Source organism: Prunus dulcis, chromosome 5 (genome assembly GCF_902201215.1).
Source record: "Prunus dulcis chromosome 5, ALMONDv2, whole genome shotgun sequence".
In the NCBI taxonomy this organism is placed as follows: Eukaryota; Viridiplantae; Streptophyta; class Magnoliopsida; order Rosales; family Rosaceae; genus Prunus; species Prunus dulcis.
Genome location: NC_047654.1, coordinates 5,986,237 through 6,005,336, shown reverse-complemented (window position 1 = coordinate 6,005,336; position 19,100 = coordinate 5,986,237). Strand labels below are relative to the sequence as shown.

At 36.8% G+C, this 19,100-nt stretch overlaps 3 protein-coding genes and 1 non-coding gene across 4 annotated transcripts; 2 read left to right on the top strand and 2 right to left on the bottom strand.

The window, feature by feature from the left end:
• The first annotated feature begins 688 nt into the window (after positions 1-688).
• On the top strand, positions 689-7,246 carry LOC117627737 (GATA transcription factor 26). The gene is made up of 8 exons (XM_034359964.1): positions 689-1,257; positions 2,852-3,223; positions 3,855-4,284; positions 4,718-4,790; positions 5,260-5,363; positions 5,790-5,976; positions 6,061-6,172; positions 6,559-7,246. Exons 1-8 carry the CDS (start codon positions 1,218-1,220, stop codon positions 6,867-6,869), a joined length of 1,629 nt encoding a protein of 542 aa, XP_034215855.1. The 5' UTR covers positions 689-1,217; the 3' UTR covers positions 6,870-7,246.
• A 424-nt stretch (positions 7,247-7,670) lies between these two features.
• On the bottom strand, positions 7,671-8,908 carry LOC117628242. Its single transcript, XM_034360646.1, has one exon. It carries the CDS (start codon positions 8,870-8,872, stop codon positions 7,940-7,942), a length of 933 nt encoding a protein of 310 aa, XP_034216537.1. The 5' UTR covers positions 8,873-8,908; the 3' UTR covers positions 7,671-7,939.
• A 242-nt stretch (positions 8,909-9,150) lies between these two features.
• TRNAK-CUU lies at positions 9,151-9,223 on the top strand. The gene has a single exon. It is a non-coding gene; the product is annotated as a tRNA-Lys (tRNA).
• Positions 9,224-9,903: 680 nt separating this feature from the next.
• LOC117628310 (T-complex protein 1 subunit alpha) lies at positions 9,904-16,513 on the bottom strand. Its single transcript, XM_034360731.1, has 17 exons — positions 16,179-16,513; positions 16,019-16,083; positions 15,436-15,525; positions 15,238-15,324; positions 15,070-15,129; positions 14,863-14,913; positions 14,423-14,518; positions 14,106-14,171; positions 13,753-13,970; positions 13,260-13,356; positions 12,567-12,653; positions 12,179-12,313; positions 11,887-11,991; positions 11,073-11,201; positions 10,864-10,991; positions 10,448-10,538; positions 9,904-10,345 (listed from the first exon to the last, which is right to left on the bottom strand). Exons 1-17 carry the CDS (start codon positions 16,249-16,251, stop codon positions 10,262-10,264), a joined length of 1,662 nt encoding a protein of 553 aa, XP_034216622.1. The 5' UTR covers positions 16,252-16,513; the 3' UTR covers positions 9,904-10,261.
• Positions 16,514-19,100: the final 2,587 nt, after the last annotated feature.

Here is a 19,100-nt window from a genome sequence, read left to right as displayed (position 1 = left end):
GTGCTTTGCATTTTGCTTGTCTAGATTGCATTTTGTGACCATCACAATACAGTAAAACAGCTGACAATCCCTCTCTCTAGACTCTTGATCACCACAGGATCATAGATTATGCCACGTGGCAAACATCCGAAAGGGCCCCACTTAACATTTTTTTCCCCTAAATTTAAGGTAGAGATTACTGTTGTCATTACCAATGGTTCTGTGACAGGTGACTTTGGAATTTACTGATTTTTTTTTTTTTTTTTTGAAAAACCCAACAAATATTATCAACAACATCATGTCATCACATACACATAGAATAATACCCAAAAAGAAAAGGAAAAAAAATAATGTAAAAACAGAAAAGGGATGAAAAGGAATAAGAAGAAAAATAAAAAGGAAAACTAACCCTCTTTGTTTCTGTCTTCAAAATTTTGTTCTTATTGGCTATGGCTAATCTTTTCCATTTGCCTTAGTTTTATTTATAGTCAAATTCTTTTCTCAAAATTTCAGGTTCAGTGCTTTGATTTTAATGGCTTCGTTTTTATGGAGTTTGGAAAATTTATGATGCACAGAGCAGAAAAGTCTGTAGTCAACAGGATATATGCAATAATATTCCTTTACCTCATTCACAAATTAACAGGTTAAAAAACTAATTAAATTCTTTTACATTAACATTAATAATAAAAAGGGGTTGAAGAAATCTTTCAATGACATCAAAAATAAAGCAGAGAAAGCTGAACATTTACTTCATATACAATACAACAACACAGACACAAAACACAACATCCCTCTCTCTCTCTCTCTCTCTCTCTCTCTCTCTCTCTCTCCCTCACATTTCATCTTCCCTTTTCACACCCATTTATGAGATTCCTCTAATGGTCTTTCCTCTTCCATTGGATTGTACAGATTCCCAGCTAAAAACCCATCTCAATCCCTTAATTTCTCTGTGATGTTTGGCTGTTTTTTTGTGAATTTTTGGGACTATAAGACATAAAACTCTTCTGGGTCTTTTGGCTTTTGCTTTCTTCTGCAAACTCTCGCTCTGGGTTTGCTGCAGAAAAGCCTTGTATACTCGCTAGTATATGCCATAAAAAAGTTGAAGAGAAAAAACTTATTTTGCACAAATTTTCGTTCTTTTTTCCCACTTTTTAGCCAATAAATTATTTTCTCTCTTTTTTTGGTTCTGTAAATTTTCGTTGAATTTAGTTCTCTTCACTTGAAGAAAAGAGAGAGACATGGGCAAGCAAGGACCTTGCTATCACTGTGGAGTTACAAGTGAGTTCTTGTTTCTCCATTTTTTCTTTTATAATTTTGAGTACTTCAAAAATTGGGTCCTCATTTCAATTTTTGTTCGGAATAAATATTCTGTAACTGGGTTTTATGTGCACAGAAATAAAAAAATTGAATCACAAAATGGAAGAGAGCAAGAGTGAGAAAAAGTAAAAAACAATATTTGAAACGTATGAGGCCTTGTGTTATTCAGTTCGCCTGAATTCACTACTAGCAGCATCCTATTTTCTATTGATTTCTGTAGTGGTTTGAGTTTGATTTTGTTTCATGACATTTTTTCAACCCTTTACTTTCTCTTGATTGGTGTTTGACTGTCACTCGAAGTTTGACATGTCCCAGAATGCGTATTTAAGTTTGTATCCGTTGCGTACTGGAAAACTCCTAGAGTAATGTTTGATTTTGTATGCTTGCTCATTGCTCTTGAGGTCTTTATCATCCTGAAAATACCGTGTCGAAGCAATAATTTGTGTCTGTAATCTGAGGAAATGATTCAGTTACCAACAAATTTACCTTTCATAATGTCCGTGTTTCGGTTCCTTCATCCCTTCCATAAGTTAGTGACAGTCTTCTTTCCCACATTCTTTGTGAACCATATTGCCATCTTATGTTAATTGGACGGTTTCTCTAGCTTTTGCTCCGTATTCTCTGGTCTAGTTTTATCCCATTCTTCTTGTGTATTGTTTTAAAATGTTCTTCCATGCACTCTTGATGTGAAGTCAATCTAATCGAATGCTACTTGTTCTGAAGCTTAAACCTTGAAACTGATAAATTGAATACTTAAAGTTATTTGTATTGTAATAGAAAACTTGTACCAAATTTAAATGTTGAAGTGACACCGTTCCTTGTCATTCCCGGACACTCTAGTTCCAGTTTCAGAACTCGGTATGTAGTGCATTTGTTGGCTTCCAAGATATTCATCCCTTGAAATTAACAACTCGCCTCAGCCTTGTGAAATTCAATCCTCATCCATTTTGTTTCTGAAATTCCAACTTTTCTCTGTGGTTGAAATCATTGTTTAACTTGTAAAGCGTCTTCTGTCTGTGTTTATTCTAATAATGTATAATCAGTAGTGTGGGGAAGTACAGTAGCTTTAGCTTCTTTTTTCTTTTTCTTTTTCTTTTTTGCGGGTAGCCAAGTGAATGTTGGGGCTTTTACTCATTGCAAACACAGAATGAGGGTGTTGATTAGAAACTCATGATCAATGCCAACTCCTATTGATTGTTGATTGTTACTCAGTTGTTGTGCCTTGGTTTAGACTCCTGCCAAAGAGTTGAATTTCAGCCAGTATACTACAAGTAGAATAGTCATCACTCATCAGTAGTCCTTATCTGTCTTTTGTTACGAAATTATTTAAAGTAGCGTTTGCTGTGTATTTTTTTTTTCTTTATTACAGTTATTTAGGTGCAGAAATTAAGCCTTGGCCTAGTTAAGCTGTGAGTAGTGGCAAGTGACAACCACTAGTTTCTCCATTTTAATAGAAACAATTAGGCTTGTTCAATTATGTTTATCTGCTTTACATCTTCTTCTGGCTTAAGTAATTTTCTGCATATTAAATGCTGACAACCAAGCATTGCAACAGGCACTCCCCTTTGGCGCAACGGGCCACCTGACAAGCCAGTACTTTGCAATGCATGTGGATCTCGATGGAGGACTAAGGGAACACTTGCAAATTATACACCTCTACATGCTCGAGCTGAACCTGATGATTATGAAGATCATAGGGTTTCCAGGGTGAAGAGCATATCTATAAACAAAAACAAAGAAATAAAACTGGTTAAAAGAAAGCAGAATCCTGACAGTGTGATGGTTGGAGGGGTTGCTGCTGATTATGCCCATGGCTTCCGAAGGGTAACTGATGAAGATACAAGTAATAGGTCCAGTTCTGGGTCTGCTGTGTCTAACTCTGAGAGCTGTGCACAATTTGGTAGTGCAGATGCAAGTGATTTGACAGGTTGGACACTTAAGACAATTAATATTCAATTATAGATGTTTGAAATATTCCTCTGCTTTTTCGATCCATGAGAGGAGAGTCTACTTCTATGTTGTTACACTTAAGGTGACAAAATTGTTGATAAATTAACTAAACAAAGAGCTGCAAATTCCTTTATAAATTGCTCATTTTGATTGAAATTTGGAGATGCATTTGCAGTTGAAGAAGAGTGGACCAGGAAATGATTGTTAGTTCGATGTGTTAAAAAAGGAGGGAACTTATGCCCAAAGTAGTTTTTAATGGTAGAGCACTTCTTTCCCACACCCACTATCAGAGGTCGACTCTTATCTTCCTTCCTTAGGCCTTAGCCCTTTGGATCAAAATTTTTTTTTTTTTTGGCTAGTCGAGTGGTTTCCTTGGTTCCATTGGTGTTTCAGAATCTCTTATTCAAGCAGTTCGCTTCAAAGCCTTTTGTGCACATCTTAGTCTTTCATATAATGCAGTGATCAATAATATATCAGGCTAATCATTTTATATTTATGAAGATTGATACCTTCCAAATAATTTGATTTTGACCATCTTCATGAAATTATTTCTCATAAAGTAGCCAAATAATTCTTACAGTTCTCACTCTTTTGACTGATTTTTTCAGGTCCTGCTCAGTCAATGGTATGGGACTCAATGGTTCCTTCTAGGAAAAGGACCTGTATCGGTCGTCCTAAGCCATCTCCTGTTGAAAAGCTTACAAAGGATCTATATACTATTTTACATGAGCAACAGTCTTCTTACTTTTCCGGGTCTTCTGAAGAGGATCTGCTTTTTGAATGTGAAACACCAATGGTTTCTGTTGAAATAGGACATGGAAGTGTTCTCATGAGGCATCCCAGCTCAATAACACGAGAAGAGGAATCTGAAGCTAGCTCCCTTTCAGTTGATAACAAACAGTGCCACATAAATGAGGCTTATTCCCATCCTGCAACCCTTCATGTACATAATAATAAGGGTGTCATTATGACCAGTACTGTAACTGGAAAGATGAATAACCTTGCAGGACAAGGGATGCAACAAGAGCCACTGAAAAGGTAACACTCTCCTGAACTATGTAACAAGGTGATATGCACTCGTCAATTATATGCTAAAACGACAAACATGAGTATTACTGCTCAGTTAGGATGCTTTGTACAATGCACATATTGATCTACAAAGTATTTAATGTGCTGTATAACATAACTGTTTGTATTCAAAATGAGTACTGGGCCCAACATGGCTCAGATAGAAATTTAGGACCATTTTGTTATGCACATATCTTAGAAATACAAAATATCCAACCTTTATGTGAGTCATGGATCATTTTTAAGTAGCTGGTAGTTGGATGGAAATACTTCCTTTTCTGTGATACAAAGCTATAATGAAGTATCTGCATGCGGTTAAAAATAGAAGATACTATTGGAGAAAGGTGAAGTAAAATCGATTTCTCTCGCTGTAACTAATATTTGGTGTTGTTTGTATTTGCAGGGATAAGTCTCAGTATGACAACTTCCAGATCTTGGGAAACCATAATTCACCACTGTGTCATGTAGATTTAAATGTAAGTTGAATTGTATGTTATAAAAGAAGGCAATTCCCTCAATTCCATGCTTTATGTTACTAAAGAAGGCAATTCCCTCTGATAAGATTCTCTGTTATCTATATAGACCCTAATTTCAACAAGTTAATGAACGCTTAGTTATTGCAGAATGTGAATTGTTCCATGTATGCCCAATTTTCCACTCAACCCAATATCCAAATTTACCAAACATTTTAGGATGTAAAACTTACAACTACTTTTCCTTCGGGCAACAGTATATGGTTTTCAATAGCTGATATTATTTTCTTTAATTTTTGTTTATTATTCTTTTCTTAGTCATTTCCTGCTACTTCTAAGTTCTACCTAATTCTATGCTACTTCAACAGTCTGATCTGGAGTTCAAGTATATTCAGTCATAATTGGTCACTGCTTGAAAGTTGTTCCTTCAATATTGAGCTCTTAACATAGTTACAATTCTTGTTTGGTGTAGGATATTTTAAATTTTGAAGAGTTTACGAGGCAGTTGACAAATGAGGAACAACAGCAATTACTGAAACATCTACCTCCCGTTGATGTTGTTAAATTTCCTTATAGGTTAGAAGCCTTGTCATTCATGTTTTAATAGAATATTTTATCGTTGACCGCTGAATATTGAATTCCAAGAGAAGTTTACAACTGTGGCAGTGAACATGTACTTCTTCATGCTATTATTTTGTATTACTTAAGCAATATGTCACTGGGTGCACAGTTGCAAGATAGATATGTTACCTAGTCCTACAGAAATGAACCATCCTATTTTGCACATAGTGAAATTGCCCAGAGGCCCATAATGAACATGGAGCCATGTTGGTAAATTATCACCATGTGTGCTTGAAAACATAGAATACAATTTCTTTTGGAATTTCAGTATGGTGTGTTTGAAGGATAGATTAACTATCAAGTCTACCTTACATAAGAGAATTTAAGAAGTTGGACATTATATATGACATTCATGGTGGTTTGTTTGTTTTGTATGTGCAGCCTCAAAAGCATGTTCGATAGTCCTCAATTCAGGGAGAATTTGACTTCCTTTCAGCAACTGCTAGCAGAAGGGGTCTTTGATATCTCCTTTCTAGGGGCAAAAACTGAAGACTGTAAGACTTTGAAAAGGCTTGTATTGTCCAATTCTTCGAAATCTAAATGGGTTGAACGCTATCATCTTCTCAAGGTTTGAGCTATTCGAAAATCTAAATATTATTAGAAAAAATTTCAAAGTGAATTTATAATAGTTGCTATCCATTTTTTGCTACAGAAATGTAAAACTAGCCCTGGAAAGTCTGTTATTTCTGGGCCTAACACCCTGGCATCTAGTAATTTTCGACATGTCAAGAGACTGCGGGACAGCGAGACTCAAAGTTTTCCAGGTTAGCTGAAAGTTCTCTCTTATATTTAGTTGAATGGTGAAGTTTCTGCTAGTATATGTCTTTTCGAAATAGAAACATTACACAAAAGATGAAACGAGAGTGCATATCTGAGTACCATAACATTACTTCTCTTCGCCCGTGTGTAACATGCAATATTGGTAAGAGCATTTGCAAAAGATAAGATTAATTCTTTGCATCATGATAGTGAAATGTTAGTAACACAATTTAGGAGGCTAAAATGAATCTTTTCACTTTCAGCTGCTAATATTTACTCAAACTTCAAAACCTATGGAACAACATTTGAGAAATAGTTTATCATCTTTTCACAATTCCCCCTTCAATTTATTGTACATTGTAACTGTTCTTAACTATCTTGCATCTTTCAGATGTAAAGATGATGATGAAGAGCCCCAAAAGGATAATCGTGAAGGGTAGCAATGAAAACAAGGATCTCATGGACTATGATGGTTCTTGCTTTAGTCCAAGAAGCCTATTCGCTTTGCCTGCAGATGGTAGCTCTTTCTTGATGGAATCTATGAATTTTGTTGATGAAAGTTCTGATCAGGATCTTCTACTGCATTTGCCATCCAATGGATCTTTCGCACAAGCAGAGCTTCTTCACCCAGCCATGAGTTTTGGTGCCCAGCAGGCAAGCACTAGTAGTAGCTCAATATACCCACACGTACTCCATCCGTGACAAACGTGAAAATGTCGAACGCTATGTTGATCAATAGAATTATATAGGTACCACGCCTTCTGCCTAAAGCGATGACAGGGTTCATGTATTTTGAATGGTAAAGACATGTGAATGAGGTTTGATGGTTGCTCTTTTTTTCCCTTTACCTCTTTGAACCTGGAACTCTTAAGGGATGAAATTTGGGTGGGGCTTTTTGTATAGGTTGACAAACAGGTTGTAATATAAGCTTATATTGCACAACTGGTAAGTTCCATAATTTTGTATGAATTTTAGTTTCTGTCTTTCTTAATAAGCCAGATACTCGTTTGGTGGCTTGTTTGTTGCTTATTAAAGAGAGAGAAACTTTGCGTGATGCATGTGAAGGTAGTGGACATTTAGCCTTCCTTTATGCCTTTTTCTAGGATGCTAGAATTGTTCAAATTGTTGACTAATATCTTAACGATAAGGTCTTTCTTATCCAACTATCCACTCAAGAATACTAAGGTTTGTTGGTTTGCTACTTTTCTTAAAAGTCTAAGATGTAGGAATTAGGATATGGGTTTCCTTCATGTGGGGTTAAGGTTCAACGTGTCTTCAACTGAGCTCACACCCTTTTAAAGATATTGGTAGAATATGAGATATTCTAAATTTTTTAGGACCATCAAATACCACTTCTCTTTTTGGCATTTTTCTGTTTGGAGAGGTGATCAACTGAGAAACTAAAGATGGGGGGAGGTTTATATATCAAACCAAAATAATAATTTATTGACATAAAAGAGCAATAACAAAGAAATAATACATATTCAAACCATAGGCCAATTCCTTTCAAAAGATATATTTTTCCAAATTGTGAAACTTCAAAAGAAGAAAGCCTGAGCAATGTGTTCTTTTTAAATAAACGCAAAAAGACCAAGAAGGTTAGACATAAATGTAATACAAGAAATTGATGCAACCCAATTCACAAGCAAGACTTTCTATACTAAAAGTAGCTGTTTCATCCTGACTTTAGTAATAAACCCCCCATTTACAAATTCCAAAAGTCCTACCTCTGTTTCAATGCTGCTGCTCGTCAAACTTGACTCTTCTTCAAATCAGAACCCGCCTTCTGGCCACCACGATGGCCGGGGAAAAGTCATGCCTCGACGCCTACTTATCTCCCAAAAACTACCATTGTCAACCACATCATCACCATCACCATCATACTTGTCTTTCAGAAGTTTCAACACATCCAATATAGCAACCTCATTCTGCACCATATCCTCCCCATCCATAGCACTAGAACCGGGCTGCACGATCGATCGTGGCAGAGCCCGCCCTCGCCACGGGCTGTCTATTCGCCGCAATTCCTCAATAGTCACATTTGGTGTACTCATCACATCATCCAGGCATTCCTGGCCGCCATCCTCCATCTCCACAACGCTGTCTTTTTCATCACTGTTCGATTGAGTTTCTTCGACAGCACTCTCGCTCTCGTTGTCAGAAGAGTTCAGCTTCCTTTCCTCCGAACCTTCCTCACCCGAACTCTCATCGCAATCGTCAATTTCGAGACTTTCAGTGGAACTACAGGAGGGCTCAAATTTTCCCAAATTGTGCTCTGAATCCTTCAATTTCTTCAATGGGGGTTCCAGTAAACCGCCTTCCGGGGACAATTCCCTACTCAAAACCCTACATTCCACCGCTGCAGCCTCTGCAAACCCTAGATCCGTGTCCCCTCCCAAATCCACCGCACCCGTACCTTCGCCGAAGGCCACGATTACGCCTCTCCCGTCTCCAACATCCTCGTACGGAGGATCGTCGTCGCTCGTATTAACTTCCAGCAACGGAGTTTTCCCTTCGGAGGTTGGCGGGTATGAGTATTCGGGTGGGGTCTGGAACACGTCTTGGGAGGCTCTGTTGTTGTGAGCTTCGTCGTCCTCCGAGCTCTCCGGTGGCGAGACCATAATAATGCCGGTGCAGGCCACCGAGCCGGAGCTGGACTCAGACGACGAGTCGTTCTCGTACTCGTACTCGTAGCTGTCGTCCATATGAGATGGGGTTTGTTTGGGTTTTCGTCTTCGTCCATTTGCTCTTCCTTCAGTCTTCTCCTTTTAAAGGGTTTGCATATTTTTATTATTTTTTCAATGATTTTTTTGTGTGTAAGGGTTTGATTTGGAAGATTCCCGCTCATTTTCTGATCAACGGTGGAGGATGAGTGATGAAATTGGATTTAGGCGCGCATTCACTTTTGGTTATTTTGATAAAGCGGGTGTTTGAATTTTTTACTTTTACTTGAAATAGAATTTAAAAGCAACTTCAGCACCAAGCCCGTCTAGCTCAGTTGGTAGAGCGCAAGGCTCTTAACCTTGTGGTCGTGGGTTCGAGCCCCACGGTGGGCGAAAATTTTATTTTATTTTAAATTCTTGCAATCAAGAGAAGCTGCTGATGCATTTGTCTCAAATTTCAAAAGCTCTGCTTCTTTTTCTCTTTTTATTTTTGAAAAAAATTAAAAGAGTGGAATGTTGATGCATTGCATGGCTTGTAATTCTGCAGGAGTAGAATGCATCACAGAAGAAGCTCATAGTCAAAGCGACTGGAATGGGTATTTTCTTATTTGAACTCAATGCATCACACAATTAGTGAGGGAAAAGAAGCTCATCATCAAGGCGACTGGAATGGTGCAACGTGAGAAGATGATGACTGGGTTGGAAGATTTAATGTTGGAGAAGATGTTGACTGGGTTGGAGGATTTAATGTTGGAGAAGATGCTGACTGGGTTGCCATTAATTACAGATTCAACTGCATGCTCTCTTGGCCTTTGAAATTTGAAAACCGAATTCCAGGCCATTTTTTTTCATCTTTTTCCACGTACCAGCTCTCCAAATCCAAGTTCAGTTTCAGCTGCCAGAGTCTATCGATCTGTAACTTTTTCTTTCTATTATGGGTACGGCTTCTGTATTAGCACTGCATATTTCCAAAAAAATTTCATGGGCTAAATTCAATCAATTTCACTTGCCCATATTTTCATCTTATTCCCCACTACATATTTTGTCGACCCAAATCATTCAATAAGAAAAAGTAGGAAAAGCTAACAAGGAGATTGCCATTTCGCCGCCGAAAAAAGGTTTCACATTTATGTTTCCAAAATGGCCATTACAAACATCTACTTACTAATCAATACAAAACATTTCCAGCTCGAGTGCTAGCCGGAAACCACCATCGGTTAATAAACTCCACCTCTCACCCAAACCTTAGAAAACCATTTCACCTAAAACAAGAGTTTGATACAAATTCCCAAACAACCGACATCAACAAATCCTCTTTGGTGCAGGGAAGGAATATAAACCTTAAAGTCGTGTTTGGCATGGATTCACTTCCCGCTCCTTCTACTTCGAGTACAAAAAGAAAAGGACAATGTCAAATGCTATCTGCGCACCTTAATCCTCATTTTGACTTTCATCTTTGACTAGCCTGATCATGTCATCAATTCGGAGAATTGTAATAGCTGCTTCAGTTGCAAACTGCCAAACAAAAAAGTTTCATGTTGACAAACGTCACAAGACTGTCATTAAACAAGATTTATCTTATAAATTATTACTGAATTTGTATCTAGGATTTTGTACCTGAATTATCTTCACTTTACTCATTGCAGGCTCAATGACTCCGGCTTTTAAGTTGTCGCGGACTTCTCCCTTTAAAAGGTCTAAACCCATGCTGCAATAATTTAGAGCAATCACCGTAAGTAAGCAGTCACATAATCTGTAAGGATTTCTATGCATCCAAGACAGAATAATTTCAGTTGCATTATTATCATATTGGCATCTCTTTGTCACATATTGGATATGAGCAAGTATAATCATAATGCCACTAAATTCAATATACAGACACACCACAAACAAAGAGGACGATGGAAAAAAAAAAAAAGAAAAAAAAGAAAAAGGAAACCCACATGTTGAATTTAGACTCTCACTCATGTAAGAGCTCCCCAAAATAAAAAATGAAAATCAGGCAGAATTTGCCATGTCAGAAATCAAAATACCTAGAATAATCCTTCTGATCAGCCTTGGTTTGTGCCCTGGTTGGTGCCTTGGTTTGTGCAATGTGGTGATTGGCCCGTAGTTTTGCAACTAAGTCTGTAGAATCCTTGGCAGCATTGACAGCCAGCACCTAAACCAGATAAAAAGTGACTATAAACACCATGAACAGATAACAATAGCAGAAAACAGGAATACAACAGAAATCTAGAACCTTCGGTATAATTAACAAAGATTCAGCAAACTCGGCAATTGCCAACTGCTCACGCGATCCTAAAGTTGTAGCAAAACACTCCAAATACACAGACAACGCAGACTCAACTGCACCTCCACCTGCTACCACCTGCATGGTCAATATATCAATGAGTTAGGTATATAAGTAACACAATGTTTCTATTCCAAAAAAAAAAAAAAAAAAAAAAGTTAACACGAAAATTCACAATCAAACCACAACACCAAACTTGGTAGTGAAACATTCCCATTTTGTTCTTCTTCCTTCCATCGAAAAATGCATTGCACATCCTCACACCATACACATGATTGGAATAATATACGGAAAAACATTGATAAAAGATTCTAATTTAATATAAATCAAGTGAACAGCAGTAGTAATCCGTTTCGCATGACAAAAGACCTGATTAATAGCAAATAGTGGCAAAGATGATTTAGTTTAGAAGATAGTAAATTTAAAATGGTTCTGATCCTTTTCCTATCACTAATATATGAAAGAAATGTGAGGTGTTTTCTTACGGAAAAGCCCAAGTAAAAGGGGACAAAGGCTTCTGGTTTCCATTTGCTGATAAAGAATTACCACCATGTTTAAGCAAAACAACACAAAACTCAAATATAACTTTTAGAAGTTTCCTGCAATGATATGATGACAGTGAAGAAAACAGAACATAACTTATCAAAGTGCCACTATATGCCATAATTTCCCTGCAACCATACTAATTAAAGGAAAAAAATATCATTAATTTATAACCATTGCCAAACAATGCAGAACATTAACAGGAAGTGCCAAATTTTACCGAGTTTGACTCTAGGGTTCTCTTGACAATAGACAAAGCATCATGAAGAGCTCTTTCCATCTCATCAAGCATATAATCATTTGCACCTCTGAGGATCAAAGAAACCTGAAAATAATATATTGAGAAAATCAGACCATACCATATGAATATAGTAATTGTAATACTAGTGTAACTTCATTAGTTCTTAACATAGGTTGGTCAGGGTTATGCACTTATCCAAGTCATATAGATAAATGCATAAATTTCAGAAGACCCCAAAGTCAAGGAGGAAAATTGTATTAAAATCACTCACCGCACTATTATTTTTCGTTCCTTTTATCAAAATTACATCATCATCAGAAATGCGCTCCTCCACAACTTCATCAGCGGATCCGAGCAGTGAAGAATCGAATGTTTCCTCCCCTTCCATATCAGCAAAAGTTGAAACCTGCAGATCCAAAAGAAAATAAGGGGGATAAAATAAGAAACAAGATGACATGCTTATACAGGTTGTACTTGTTTATCATTGGAAACATACATATGGATCTACTTGATTGAAGAAAGATGCAAAATTGAAAATAAGTTTTAACTATTTTAAAATCGAAACATCATTAGTCATCTGAATATCTGGTTGTCAATTTCCAAAGGAAAATAAATCTGCGAGATAATTATGTTATTAAAGAAGCATAAGAGGGAATTACCATTGTTGCACCGGTAGCTTTAGCAACATGGCGCATATCTTCTTTCTGAACACGTCTTACAGCAATAGCACCAGCCTCCACAAAATACTGAAATAACAATCACGTACATTAAATTTATATAACCAACAAACTTACTATAGTGCATGGGATAAACATTCATACACAAACTCATTGTAAACAGATTGCACGTCTTAGATCACTGTAATAACAGTGAACCCACAAGACCGACTCAGCATATACCCACATCATCAATATTTAAAAGGAAACACATTTGTATTGTATATCTCCCTTTGTATTGCGAAATAACCATAAGGGAGTTAAAATAAAGAGAGAACACCTACTTGTTCATTTCCTAAAATCATTAGGTTGAAACCTCAAACTTTTACGCTTTTGTATTAAACTACAGCATATCTTATTAACTCAAAGAGGTGCTGAAGTTGATACAAGTAACATATCCTCAAGAAGGTGTTGCAGAATTTTCAATAAGAGAACCTACAAATGGTAATTGGAAAAACATTTAACCAGGAGCCTTCAGGAATACAAATTCCAGCCACGTCAAAAGGTATGAACAAGCTAACAGTAACTATAATTTACAATAACAATGTTTTTCTGACCCAGTCTGGTACTTCAAAATCGAATATCAGCCATGACTTAGCTAAAGCAGTTGATAAAACAAATCACTAAAAATCTTGCCTTGAGTGCCATGTCGTCAATCCCTTTTGTAGTCAGAATAACATTTGCTCCAGCTTTCAGGAGTTTTTCAATACGCTCTTTCGTCATATCCGCTTCTCTGTAGAGACATGAGTGTTGTTAGTACATTACCAAACATATGTGACATCCTTAATTTCCCAAACCAATCCATTCGAGGCAGTTACCATTATGTCTGAGGCATCATAGCAATATGGAAATCATAGGCACGTGCCATAATTCTATATTGGCCTATCAATTTCACTGATGAAAGTGTAATTGAGCAAGTTTTTTTTAGCAGCATGGAGAACAGATTACATAATATCACCACAGTATGCTAAACTGTGTTCATGCCCTCAACATATCTCACTGTAAAAACCTTATATAATAGATAAGACTAATTGCATGTGTCCATTGGCATGCTAAAGATAGGGTCTGCAAAATAGTTCATGGTATAATATACAAGTTAAAAGAAAATTAGGGTCCATTATCTTCACACCTTTGGCGAATTTTTTCAAGCTCCCTGGGATCACTAACTAAAACTTGGACACCCATTTGCATTTTTGTCTTCTGAAGATTAAAGTCAAGACAGGCAATCCTCGCAGGGGCAACTCTAAGTGGCATTCCTTGTGCAGCACGGCCTGTATTTAGCGCATAACCAGTCAAGAGATAGCTATCTCTAGCACTTTTCCCATGAGCTTTCAAAATATTAATCCCCTGAAAATTAAAAGGGCAATTAAGATATAGTATGTTGGCAATAAGAAACAGATAGAATGATATAAAAAGAAAGATAATGGCTCATGATGGAACCTTCATGAATCACATGTGAATATATAACTACGAAGTACCGACCTTGATTGGGTACTTGACTTCCCCTCTAGCATTGGTCATCTTTACTGCTTGTACTGCATCTACAACCTTCAAAAACCAATTATATACTAATATCATCAAAACATACAAGTACAAAAAGAAAATTAAGGGTTTCTACTGCTCCAGAAATCACAAATAAATACCTGACATACCTACAAATTTTATATGAGAAAAATAATTCTATAAATGACAAATCCAGCAATATTGACACTTAAGAAAATAAATATTTGATTCACAAATAAGATTTCATTCCTAAGTAAATACAAATTCCGAACAGCATATCCAACATATAAGCATACCATATTCGCAAAGAAGTCACTGTCACCACCTATCAACTTTGAGGACATGCTTGTCTTTGCACAATTTACTAGAGAATCTTTTCCAAGCTTGTCAACCTAGGAAAATCAAGAAAATATCAATTAATCAAACAGGAACATTTTATATATCAAGCATTTTACAACTTTACCATAAAATTTCTGTCTATGTCAAAGCATAAGGCCTGGTGACTATCATGACTATGAGTGTATGACCAGTAAGTCTTCTTGGTATGAGCCAATTGAACATCCAAAATTATCAACTTCTTTCCACACCATTACTATACTTCAAAACCTCTAAGAGATTACACGATGTAACAGAAGCACTACAGTCTGTACAACCAAAAGGACACTTATTCCCATAACAAGGGACCCTTCTACTTTTCAACAAATTTCAAAAGAATAATTCACTTGAGGAGCCTCACCTTCACGGCTAATTTTTCCTCAACATACTTGCAAGCTTCCCTCATAGCAAGCTGTACACAATGCAAAGAAAGGGTCAAACATAAGGGGTTGTTTACAACAAAAAAGTAACATGTTATAAGCCACAAAACATTTTGCAATAAGCATACGTGGATGCGGTTACTAAATATTAAAACAAGAGAAAAAAGAAAAAAAGAAAAAGCGCTCACTCTGTAACCACTGATTATGGATGTTGGGTGAATTTTGTTCCTTACTAGATCATTTGCTCTCTGTAGAATTAGAGTCAAAAAGTTAGATTTCCAAGTCACCATGCTTTAGAACATCAGATAGCTTCTCGAAAAACATATGAAGTGAGAAGAACAAGCAAACAAAATTACCTTAAGCAACTCTGCAGCTACAATGACCACTGATGTTGTCCCATCTCCAACTTCCCGATCTTGAAGCTCAGCCAGCTCCACAAGCACCTGTACAGCTTAAATGAAACTATATGATATATTTGATAGGAACAAGCATTCTGACACGTATAAATGCATCTATAGTATCATATTAGCAAGAAATAACCAAATTTTACCCACCTTGGCAGCAGGGTGCTCAACTTCTAGCATCTTGAGTATAGTAGCTCCATCATTAGTAATAGTCACATCACCAATATCATCCACAAGCATCTGAAATAACCAATCAATAAACAGAGTAAATTAGCTGAAACCCTAGCATACATAAGCTACAACAGTGTACAATTAAAGGGGTATTAGATTCAGTGCCACATTAGACAAAGGTAAACTCCACAAGTAAGGTTAAGCATATTAATTCACCATCTTAAAATTCATTTAAGAAAACAAAAAACAGTGAATTCCATTCCACTATAAGGCATAATTATCAAAGACAAACTTCATATAAAAACTGCAAAGTTGAAACTTTTAAGTAGTGAAATACACCAAGCAACTTAGTTTAAAGTTTTTTATTTTATTTTTAAAAAGAGATAATTTCGCACACACAAACCCACGAGAAAGGGAGCAAAGAGGTAAAGTGCCACCATTTCATAGTAGATAGAATAGTAGTAGCTGAACTGAAACCTCATAAACACATAACATCTCATGTGTATACAAATATCTCTGGTATGTATGTGTGTTTTTATAGAGAGAGAAGGGGATGGAATACCTTGTCGAGGCCAACGGGGCCAAGTGAGGATTTGACAATGTTTGCAACAGCTTGACAGGCCATCACTGTGTTCGCCAAAACGAAGCCAAACAAATTAGCACCATTTCAGTACAAGACCTAAAAATGAAAACTCTGAGAGAGAGAGAGAGAGAGAGAGTACCATTTTGGGTGCGAACGTCCTGACCGTACTGACGGTCGCCCAAGATATCGGGGGTCTGTGAGGACATAGTCATTTGTGCTTGGCTTGAGAGAGAGATTAGAAACCCTAGATAAACCCTAGATCGGATCTTTGGACCAAGTAGGAAGGGAATGAGAACGAAGTAGAAGGTGTTTACTGTAAAACTGCAAACTGCGAGTCTCGAATTTCTCTAGTACAACAAAGCCCTTCTCGCATTCTCACCACCTCGAAATGAAAGGGTTTCGCATCTCCACGGCGTCGTTTTGGGCGCCTTTCAACGAAAACTCTCGAACCCATAAACGGTCCATTTTGCTAAAGAAAACGAAGCCCGATGCCCGATTTTCATTCTATATGGGCTTCCATCGTAGGCCCGGATTACAGGCGAGTTACGTGCCCTACACAATAACATAACTAGGTAACTACTAAAACCTTCCAGTTTTTTAATACAAGCGATAATTTTTTTAATATTTTAATTAAAAAAATAAAAAGATACTCTCTTAGTTCACTTTATTTAATATGTTGAACTTTCCAAAAAAAAAAAAAAAAAAAAACAAAAATTCCAATCCCAGCAAAAAAGGGAAGTTTTATCACAATAGATTTCTTAAGGATCAAGTGGACTCTAAAACTTAACTTATACTCCAACTCTAACAATAAAGAGTATTCCTACAAGGACAAAAACTCTCCACCTTGCATACATAAAGGCCTCAAGTTCAGAAAAATTCATTCAATTCATTTCTCTTTTGAGCGCTTTAGTGGAATTGAGTTCTGGTTTTTGAGTTGTTGATCAAGTAACATCTCGTGATAATTCTCTTTTGTTCAGAAGTGAAAACACCAAACACCTTTAGTGAACGCTCCAGTGCTCTATAATGATATGATCTTATAGTTCGTATTTAGGTATTTGTCCAAATTTCAGCATCAACACAAGATTTGTTATTGACATTCTCCATTGCGATAATCAACATGTCCTAAGATAAGTTGTGATTCTTGTGTTTATATTCATTATGTGTTTATGCATTACATTAGTGAACCATACTGGAAACCCTAATGTGAAAAAAATGCATATTTGAGTTGGTTTGCAAGTCTAAGTCTAGTTCCTTTTGTGGTTTGCTTGTTTCTAGGACTAAATTACATAAGGAATGTTATAGTGATACTACCACCAATTGCTCTATATGCCCACCCCCATTTCCCCCCAAAAATAATATTCCAAATTACACCTTCTTCATCATTTTTCTTTTTCTTTCCCTCTCGCCACACTCATTATGTCGTTGGAAACTCTCACCCGACTCTTAGCGATTAACACAATTCGAGGTCGCATGAGGAATAAAAAGATAGAGAGAAAACACATAACTATATAAGACAAGAAGAAAGAAAAAGAAAGGTATGTGTGGACGATAGGATCTTACGCTCATGGGAGACCGGCTCTATGCAAGCCACATCCGATATTGGTGGGGAGAAGAGCGAGGCGATGGTGGTGAAAAATGATGGGATTGGTTATAATTATGACATATAATGACTCGTTTGGGAGTGATTCTGGATATGCCAATGATCACTTCTCCATATAATCACTTTAAGTGATTTTAAGTGATTATGAGAAGAAACACCTCCCATGTGCTTCTTCATATAATTACTCATGCCACCTCAGCACTGTACCCCTAAAGGACTTGTTACTAGTGAGGCTCCATGTAATCGCTTATGAAGCTCAGATCGACCCAGTAGTTTACTGATAAGGGACTCACACGCCAACATGGGGTGTTACATTCTCTCCCACTTTAATAGCTGACGTCCTCGTCAGGGCCCATAGTCAGCTTGACAATCTTTGTCAAGATCCACACATGTGCTCCCCTGAGCCCACATAGTAAAACCAGTTGGGTTGGCTCTGATACTATATGTCACGACCTAGTTGCACGCCACCTCGACACTATATCCCAAAAGGACTAGTCACTATTGAGGCTCCATGCAATTGCCTATGAAGCCAAATCAATCTAGTAGTTTACCGATCTGTGACTCAACACGCCAACCTTAGGTGTTACATTAGATAATTTGCAATGGTTGTTCAACAATTCAATTTATTGAACTATTTTGGCATCTATTGAATTGAACTGTAATTTTACTTGCAATGGTACAGTTCAATAGCTTCAGTTTATTGGCATGTGGGTCCCATGATTAGCCTATTGCAATTCAATGGAGGGTTCAACACCATTGTAAGTGAGATTTTACTGTTTTAGTTCAATTTCATGCAATAAAATTGCATTGATCGTAACCATTGCATATGCTATTGTTGGTCTATCCCCAATCACTATCAAATGAGCCCTTACATGTTACTGGTATTTGAATTATTCTCGTTCTTAACTTTCCCATGCATTTACTAACACATACAAAATAAAAGAGTATGTGAATTCCACGTTAAAATTTGTAATCCAATATTGGAAAACTAGGAATTAGATTGATTATGAGGGAATAGATAGTTAATTCCATACTTATTCTTGAAATTTTTTTAGTACAAGCGATAGTCTAAACTAGAGGGGGTGGAATTTCTCATACACACACACAAAACTATGATACAACGGGGATTCAAACGTGAGACTTCTGATTTACAAGTCAAGGCCTTTTCCAGACTAGACCCCGTTGGCTTATTCCTCACTTTTATTGAGTCTTAAATATCATCCTTTTAAGTAATTAAAGATGTCATTAGGCCTAAAGTTTCTGATCATACAACCACATTATGGGATGAGCCTTCTGCCATGTTAATAAGTTACATATGGTATCTAAAAATTTCTACATCCATGAAATACCAAATATATCGTTATTATTTAAAACACAAGGATAATGATAATTGTATGGCGAAATGACAGTTTTGGTTACCTAGTTTGATCATGATTTCAATTTTGTCTATGAATAATTTCA